Source organism: Homarus americanus, unplaced genomic scaffold (genome assembly GCF_018991925.1).
Source record: "Homarus americanus isolate GMGI-L3 unplaced genomic scaffold, GMGI_Hamer_2.0 scaffold25483, whole genome shotgun sequence".
In the NCBI taxonomy this organism is placed as follows: Eukaryota; Metazoa; Arthropoda; class Malacostraca; order Decapoda; family Nephropidae; genus Homarus; species Homarus americanus.
The window spans coordinates 344,326-354,101 of record NW_024726235.1 but is presented as its reverse complement, the minus strand read 5'-3'; the positions used below and the strand labels follow the sequence as shown (position 1 = coordinate 354,101).

The 9,776-nt window shown below is 35.5% G+C and overlaps 1 protein-coding gene across 6 annotated transcripts; it reads right to left on the bottom strand.

Annotated features, from left to right (window-relative positions):
* Positions 1 to 30: 30 nt before the first annotated feature.
* LOC121865390 (cyclin-dependent kinase 12-like) lies at positions 31 to 8,445 on the bottom strand. Of its 6 annotated transcripts, none has more exons than XM_042364730.1 (5): positions 8,351 to 8,445; positions 6,906 to 6,966; positions 4,929 to 5,133; positions 4,164 to 4,280; positions 31 to 659 (listed from the first exon to the last, which is right to left on the bottom strand). In XM_042364730.1, the coding sequence occupies exons 3-5, from the start codon at positions 5,091 to 5,093 to the stop codon at positions 474 to 476; spliced, it is 468 nt and encodes a 155-aa protein (XP_042220664.1). In that variant the 5' UTR covers positions 5,094 to 5,133; positions 6,906 to 6,966; positions 8,351 to 8,445; the 3' UTR covers positions 31 to 473. The 6 variants fall into 6 exon arrangements, with proteins under 6 accessions (XP_042220664.1, XP_042220666.1, XP_042220665.1 ...); XM_042364732.1 differs by having other exon boundaries at positions 8,321 to 8,416; XM_042364731.1 differs by having other exon boundaries at positions 8,208 to 8,356.
* Between the last annotated feature and the right edge of the window lie 1,331 nt (positions 8,446 to 9,776).

The following is a 9,776-nucleotide window of genomic DNA, read 5'->3' as shown; positions in this document are numbered from 1 at the left end:
ATTTAAGGAAGATTTAAAAAAAAAAGCACACACAGCTCTTAAGAAATCTAATACATCATCTATTGATGTCACTATTTTATTTTATTTTCCACAGAAGCATTTTCAACTTCCAGTCATGTCTTTTTTCTAAAATATTGATTGTTGTGACAAAATTTTCCATGAACATAACACTTTAGACATTTAATTCAAATTATTTAAATTTAAAGGTAATTACATACAAATGTGTCTCTTTGACAAATGCTAAGATGTTGTTAGTCAGCAAGTATACAGTAACACACAGTGGCAGGTACTAAACTACATGTCATACATTGTGCTATATGCAAATATACTTGATCATTATCAATTTCCTGAGTTTTATATAAAGATTTATACTGTACTGTAATTGTAGTAATATATAATAAAAAAAATTCACTTTGGATTATAAGTCACACTGGTTCATCATTCATTATACTACTGTCATTGAATTCTGCGTATCACTGTTGGCCTATGTATTTTTCAACAGGAGAATACTTCCAGTTGGTTTCTGTTATATAGTCCAGCTGCTTGCGAAGGTCTCTTGTACGTTTATCGTGCTCTTCTTTCTTGAGAGATGACAGGGATGATTCTACATTATGATCAAACCAAAGTTTGGCCATTACAGTGGACATGTGGTCAGGACTCTGAAACACAAAACAAAAAGTACTTATGATATGTTCTGTGCAGTATTAAATTAATGCATCATTTAAAACTAATTCTTATGCAGAAAGGAACAATCTTACACAACATAAATATCGTTATCTTGAAAAACTTGTACAGTGTACTCTACTGCTCTTAATTATCACCGACTTTTAGGAGTACTATGTTTTAGCATCCTTGCTTTCACTCAAGTCAGTAGTAAAATATACTGTAAGTCCTTAAAATCAATTAAGAAAAAAGTGAAACTTGTTCAGTTCATTTTTCATTTGGAACAGTAATATTAAACTCTAATGCAATACACACCAGTTTAATCTCAATTGATCACGCACTTTGTAATGTCATCATACTGAAATAGTAAAATAAAAAAATAAACAATGAAAAATGGAACCTGCCTAGACATTTGTTACCTTTCTCTCTGAAAAATCATGGCTCAGACCTAATCATGAATGAAGGCTAGACTACTGTACTTGAAACACATACAGGTAGAGTACAGTACGTGGTGTCTGACAAACTACAGTACAGGGTATTGTACTTGTAGATTTCCTCTACATCAATATTTGTCAAATATCAATGAATATAATTTTTTTCATAGAGAATGGGAGATTAGTAATAAACTGTATACATATACTGTACTGTATACAGTAGTACTGTATCAAAAATACTACTTTCCAAAGCCATTAATTATATAAGCATGTACACCTTCAGTGTACCCAAAAGTCATAGGTTTGGGGATTACAGTACAGTATATCTCTCCACATGCTTCCTAACCTCCGGCCAGCTGATTGCAATAAATATGCAAGGGTCAAGGGTCACTGAGTATATAGCCTGTGCAGAGCTAAGAGGGCAGATGGATATTGAGAGTAGTAAAAGTCAGATTTCTGCAAGTTGGAAGCCCCCATAAGTGAGACGAGCTCTAGCTTAGATGGGGTCACGTGGAGCAAGGTGTCAATTCTATGTGCTTGTTGTCGCTACCACAATGCTGCTACGAGCTCTATAGTTTTGTTTTGTATTTAATGCTTCTCTAGTGTATAATTATGGCCTATTAAGCAAGTAAAGACAAAACAACACCATTAAGGACCACTGGGAGAAAAGGAATGGTGCTCAAGAATGCAGCTGTATTGCTTTGTAGGAGAATTTACTTTATTCTAAACACAAGCAGTCTCAGATTTACATATGGATTGTGTTCTTGAAAAACTTGTAGTAAATTTCCCCACTGAGGTATATTTAAGGAAATTTTTTATGAAAAACAATGACATTAACCACAGATCATCGAATTTGGTCTCTTAACATTATTGCTTTATGAGCTTTTTTCAGTTTCCCATTTGCATCAACATTATTCACACATCTTTTCCCAACCATTTTTAACTTGAGGGCATAGCTACTTCTTTTTACAAATCCAAAAAGCAACAAAAATTAACAGAATTCAGCTGAGCATTATCTAACTTCCTTTAAAGCAACAAAGGGGAGGCAGACATTTGTAAACAAATACAACCAACAAAATACAGGTACAGGTAGTTCTGCTATAACGCGATAATTGTGTTCTTGTAAAATATCGTGTTATAGAAAATCGCGTAATAGAAATAACAGGGCTTATGGGGAAAATAGGGTTAGGTGCAGATTACTCGAAATCGAAAAAATTTAGTAGTTAGCCTAACACAAAGGATAGCACAGTCTAAATAAATGTTACATTCATATCTAATAATAAAATCATACAGTAAATGTAACACTTTACTTGATGGGAGAGAAGGGTGATTTTGAGGTTAATAAAATCGAGCTTCTCTTCAAGTGTTATATCCTTTCTTTTACGACCATCACCGGGAATTCTATCACCAGAACGCTTCTTGTTGATATTCTTCTTTACTATATTCACAGTTAATACAGTGGGGTATGCTATGAAATTGATTGAGAATGCTATAACGAACGAAACTCCTACAACGAACATTATTTAATTTTTTTTTTCTAATTAAATGTTTTTTTATTACAAATATTAATGATATTCTTTATTTCAGGGGTTTAGATGCATATTTATGGACTTTTTTACAATTTTATATTATATTTTTCAGTGTTAAGTGGTTGTATTTGGGGGCCTGGAACGGATTAATCCTATAACGAACGAATGCTATAACGAACAAGGTTCTAGAACCAATTAGATTCGTTATAGCATACCCCACTGTACCACAAAATTGGAGAAATAGTAAGCAAAAATCGCGTTATAGCAAACAAGCGTTCGCGTTATACAAATATCGTTCCTAATTCATAAATCACGTTAGAGCAAATTCGCGTTATCAAAACATGCGTTATAGCAGAACTCACTGTATAAGCAGTATTGTACAGTGTGAAACATACAGTGGAAAATGAAAGACTGACTGCAAAACTTAAAATTCATATCAAAACAATATACAGCTACTCCTTGACTTACGACCACCCGGACATACGACCGCCTCAGTCGTACCAAAATTTTGTCAAATTACATATTTTCTAGTCCCAACTTCAGTGATTATGCTGTAAACTGACAAAAAAATTTTTTTAATTTACTTGAAAATGGCTGGCAAGCTTAAAAATGAGAGTTTTGTGGTGCTGAGAAGAAAAAGAGACGCCCATTTTAGATTTTCTATGTATTATTTAAGCATTTTCGACTTACGACCTGGATTTGAGTCCCTAACTCCGTCGTAAGTCGGGGAGCAACTGCACTGTACAGTACAGCACAGAAGTACCTGCACAAAATTATTCTAAAAAATATGAAAACTCTAGAGCTGCAAGCAAAATGCAAAACACATCCAAAATCAAAATATTGTACAGTATTCGCTATTGTTGCCTGTGTCAGCACCTCAGCATGTTCCATCAATAAGAAAAAATTTGAATTTTTGGGGAGTAACTACAAGGTTTTCATTTGTATAACAAAGCACAGGAAAAAATATATAAATTTGTGAATAAAGCAGTTTTAAACCTGAGTCTGCCTTTAATCCCACACATTAATAAATAAACTTTTGCACGTAATATGAATTACCGTATTTATAACCTGTACCATGGGGCCTTAACACTTCCAAAAAAGGATTGCTGGTGTGAAAAATAACCAGTACTAGTGAAGGTCCTGGATATACAGGTGATTACCATACCTGATTAAAATAAATTGGGAAGAACATCATGTTATGTTCATTTGTTTTTCTTGATATACACTGAATGACAATTCCATTACTTTTGCTTTTTTTTCATATACTGTAGTGTCCTGCTCCTCAGGAAGTGCACAAAGTAACCCAGGAACATTACCTATAAACTACAACCATCTGTCATGATATATTGCCAATTACAGTGTTTGAAAATCCACCAGAATATGCTTGGTTGTCAAGGTCTTTTAAAATTCTGAGGATTATACATATATATATATACAGTATATATACACAGTAATATATAATATAATACGTACAATAATTCTAAGAGTAGTCAGTAGTATATTATACTACTAACTCTACTCTTAGAATTATTCTTACCCCAGGTGTGCCTCTGTTCCGTGAAGTCTCTTCTGTGCTGAATGTCACTGGTCCTAAAGTTGGTTGAGGTGGAGGAGGTTGTGGCTGTTGGGGGTGGTGAATGTGAGGACTCCCGGTCTGATGGTCGATAGAAAAATTAAGCTGGTATGACTCTCATACAATAAATTACACTTTCTTACTTTTATAGTTCTTGTTTTGGCACTGCAATACTATATTAAAGAATATTCACCATCTCAAAAAAACAATTCCTGTTCTGCTTATCTGATACTCAATTCTTACTATTTGCCTTTTTACAATAACATTTAAGTTAGTTTACTACAACAGTAAATGTTTATGCATTTGGCATTTAGTGATGTTAGTGATTATTTGGAGATTAAACAGTGTTGGACAAAATAAATAAAAACTTGGTGAAACACCTTCAGCCGATATGTACCGGATTTAATTATTAATGGTTCCAACATCATAACTGCAAAATGAGCCACAGTGAAACCTTTATACAAGTGTTAAGATATTGTTACCAAAAAAAAACAAAAAAACATACAATGCAGTGATAATTAATAAAAGTTATTAACTGCTATTATGGTTATGATGCCAGCAAACTTTCAATAGGAGTTGTTTGAACATGAAGCTTCTGATATCAATTCCTACTTAAGGAAATATATTTCAACAAAACTCTTTTATTCATAACCTCTGAGTGTATCTGTTTAATACTGTACAGTACTGATTTGATGGGATTACAACATAGTGTGTGAGGATGAGACTGACCACTCCACCCTGCTGTGAGTGATGGCCTGCTGTATGATGGTGGTGGTGATGCTGCTGGTTGCTTGTGCTGCTGTTACCGCTCAGGTTATTTGTGTTACTTGTGTTGCCATGTAATGCTCCACGGAAAAGAGAAGCCCCTAAGCCACTACTGTTTCCACTGGCCATGATATCACACCACTTCTCATGTAGATACTGTTTCCCCAACCTGAGTGCAAATGAAAAAAATTATGATTACCCGGTAATAAATTTTCAGCAAAGGCGCTAAAAAAATATATACATAATGAGAAGAGACAATTATTAAATGAAATACAGTAACAATATAATATGGCAAAAGTCTCATTCTAAATACTGTACAGTAGTGAACTGTATTTAATTAGATGTGACCTTCTTTCTGTCCATCACCATAATTTCAAGCTCCTGTGGTCCCTTTCCCCACCTGACATCAATTCCAATGTACAGTGGTCCCTTGGTTAACGAACACAATTCATTCCAGAGGGTACAGTAGTTCATTAACCGAAAATTTTGTTAACCGAATCCATTGTTTCAATGGGATATTAGGTAATTGGTTCCAGCTCACCAAAAAGTACATACAAAGTAAAAAAAAAAAAAATGCAGTAAAGTATGTACACTTACTTTGAGGTGTGTATGTAGAAGGTTCCTGGTTGATAATGATGATGGGAATTAGAAGAGGGGTTTGAGGAGAAGAATGGAGTAATTCAATATTATTTTATTTAAATCAACACTGCACTGTGCTATATATTATCAATATGTTAACTAAATTTCAGAATGACCAATAATTTCAATGTAAAAATGCAAAAATATTCAAGACACCAACAAAATAGATGTTCACTCCACTGTCAACAGAGCCAAGCTGACGCCTGGTGGCCGAGTCAAGCGGCTGATGGGCGCACAAAACACTAGTTCCCTGTATTGCATATATTATCGATGTGTTAACTAAATTTTAAAATGACTAATAATTTTAATATAAAAAATGCAAAAATAATAAAGAGCACAATTTTCTTGATATTTACTCCACTGGAAACGAATGTAAACATAGAACAGATTACTGAATTGGCAGACTAGCCCATCAGCTGATCAGCTGATGCTCACAACAAAACGTGTTGTTTGTAAGGATTTCGTTAATCGAAGTTTTGTTTGTTAACCGAATTGAAGATCCTTATGGGAGGTAATTCGTTAACCGAAATTTCGTTAATCAAACCGTTCTTTAACCGAGGGACCACTGTATTCTCCATTTCCAGATATCACACATCCCAACGGGACAAAGAAACAGTATAAACAGAGACCTAATGTGAAAAGGACCCAGGGTGTGTATGTTGACAACGAACTGAAGTTCATGGACCATAATGCTCCACAAAAGTTACTAAACACCAAAAATGATAACAAATTACAAAAAAAGTTGACAAAACATAATAAGAGATACATGGAATTGAAGAAATAGTAATACTGTACCATACTCACAGTCCATTAAATAGTGTGGTTAGGTTAGGTTTGGTTTGGTTAGGTTAACAGTATTAAAAGGTCTTTGAGGTATGGTGTTGGTATCATTTCTCATTTGCAATGTTACCAAGTAATACAGTATTAATACTAATAAAATGACCTTTAATAAAGTTGATTAATACAGACCGACCTCACAAATTTTTGTCTCAGAAGTCTGTATTTTCATGAGCGTTCCAAATTACCATGTTTATCACTTGTCTGTGCTCATTTGAGAAAATTATAAATTAAATTGTTTTGAAATTTAAACTTCATGAAAATGCAGATTTACCAAAAAAACAGACTTCTTTAACACTTATTCCACATTACTGGATAAACAATGTGGCTTAGAAAAAAATAACCAATATAATATAGTATAAAACTATAAAATAAGAAAAAATTAAGACCATTGGTGTGTACAGTATGTGTGGGAAGTGAACGTATGCGTGGAGGCAATGGACTGTAATTGCGTCGCTAACTCACCAGCCTAGACCAGCCCCCTCCTACACAGGCCACTGGACTCCTTCCCTCAGCATGGCCAGCTCTAGTGGGTGGACATTAGGTAAATACGGTTCATACACAAAGAAATACATCATATTCATTGACAGATATATATATAGGTCAGATTCATGTGGGTAATGTCACTGTTCACTGCCATGCAGGACGGGTCCGACTAATTACCCAAATGTAGCCAAATATAGCCAGAATGAAGTCAAATAACGGTCCTAGATGAATAAATCGGACTGCCAATCACTTCTCGACTAGTATTTGGTGTCGGAAAGTCACAAAAAATTGGAAAACTTACTTTAATCTGAGTTAATAGATCGCGTGCATGTACCGACGGAGCGAGGAATTACCCGAATGTAGTCGCAATGAAGTCAAATAATGGTCCTAGATGAATAAATCGGACTGCCAATCACTTCTCGACTAGTATTTGGTGTCACAAAGTCACAAAAAATTGGTAAACTTAATTTAATCTGAGTTAATAGATCAAGTGCATGAACCTAACCTAACCTAACCTCGACTAGTATTTGGTGTCACGAAGTCAGAAAAAATTGGTAAACTTAATTTAATCTGAGTTAATAGATCAAGTGCATGTACCTAACTTAATCTAATCTAATCTAACCTAACCTAACACAACTCAGATTAAATTAAGTTTACCAATTTTTTGTGACTTTCTGACACCAAATACTAGTCAAGAAGTGATTAGCAGTCCGATTTATTCATGTAGGACCATTATTTGACTTCATTGCGGCTATATTTGGGTACATTTTGGTAATTAGTCGGACCGTGCAGGACAGAGGTTCGTACACAAAGAAATGCATCATATTCATTAGCAGTATATATAGGTCAGAGTCATGTGGGTGATGTCACTGTTCACTGCCATGCAAGACAGTGGTTCATATACATTGGACGTCATATTCTAATTGAAGACTAATCAGTGTGGGCTAGCAAATTTGGGATAAAGAGCAAGAATGTCCCCAAGCACCCCCAATTATGTAGTAATTACAAAGTTCATGATACAATGAGCCAGGTGGCCTGAAGTCTTTGACAGTTCAAGTGTATGCTTTAAAGGTTTATCACAAAGTTTACATGCTGAGTGTTCCGGTATGGGTACAGCGTTACTATCCTGCCAGATGTGTCTGTATCCTAGCCTAATGCTGGCCACGACTACATCACATTGTCTGGTTCTGTCCTTATGCTGGCCATACCGGTACCTCTCGTCACAAAATTTTTCATATTTACTAATGCTACAACTGGATGATGCAGTCAATTTACAGGTACCTGATTTAAACCCTCTGGCAACATCATGAATACTGTTGTCCAGGCGGCTTCACAGCCTTTCTATAAAAAGATGTACACCTTAGAAAGCATGCAGAGCTGTCCATTAAAAACACCTTGTACAATGGTCATGACAAGATAAACACCTATAACTACTGCAGGGGTTGATTGGCTCTCCTGCCTCGTTTCCCTCGGTCGCCTGTCGTCATAACAAAAGTGACGTCACAGGACTCGTATACTGTACTTTATCCCAAAGTAAATTATCACTTGCTTTATCCTCTTTGCATGTTAACATATAACACAAATAATATACTAAATGTAATATGGAGAAACTATATTTACATTATTAATACCTAAATTCATATCTTGACATTCCCCCAATCCCAATTGAATGTGGTGGAACAGACTAGTAAGAAAACAATGAGTCAAAAAAGGTCAAATACTTGTCAATCATCCCCATAAATTTGTCCTCAAACAATTATTTTCCATTTATCTGTGTTTTCTCGAAAAATTAAACAAATTCACAAATGATCAACATCCAAGCCATGTGCCATATTTCACCAAAATCGGTTAACTCGTTTTGAGATATTTTACTCGCGCAATGTAAAGCTTAATATATATATATATATATATATATATATATATATATATATATATAATTTTGCTCCCGTAGATACTAGATATATGCTTCTATTGCATTAGTAACCATACTTATATGTAAGCATCAGAGAGCAATTTTCAATTTCAATTGTTTATTCCTTGATAGAGGAAGCGGGGTCCTAGTGCTGTCACTAGGTACTCCTGTACAATGACACCAGAAGCATCTGGCAAGTGTCACAAGTATATACAGTATAAATATTATAAAGGGGCTTACTAAAGCCGCATTTTTTTTGTCGGCTATCCTTAATAGATAGGTTCAGATACATTTAGGAGCCAGTGTATGCCCAGCGCTTGTCAAAAGTGCGTAACAGTCTCAGTGACGTGACCGATCGCCCAAGTGGCTAACGAGCCGATTAATGGTGAAGAAGATAAAAGTAAAAAGTAAAAAAAAGTATACTGTTCTTAAGGATTAGAGTATACCTGTTTGGATTTATCTGTATTGTCTAAACCTGTACGAGTATTTTATTTAATAACAACAATTATTATTATTATTATTATTATGTACTGGACAAATTAGGGAGATGCATCCTTAATCGCATGACGGCAAGCGTGGATTCCGCAAAGAGCTTTGCGTGCACAGGATCAAGGAATATCTAATAAGAAAGCTCATAAGACACACACTCTCATTATTTTCATAAAGTCCCGAAATTGTAGTACTGTAGTGGATGCCTCCCCTACAAACGCCGTTTGTCGCTGTGTAGCCGACCCTTTTCGAATTCCCCAGCCTACGCCTCCAGCGCCGCCTGACGGAACTGGGGTCAACTATCAACCCACGCCTACCCTGCCTTATAAGACCTCACACCGCTGTGAGTCTGTGACCACCCTCTTTCTACCTATGGCCACCAGCAAGCAACACCTCCTCCTCTGCTCCAGCCTGGCGGCTCCCGCTCCTGCCGGCGACCTTGGCGTCCC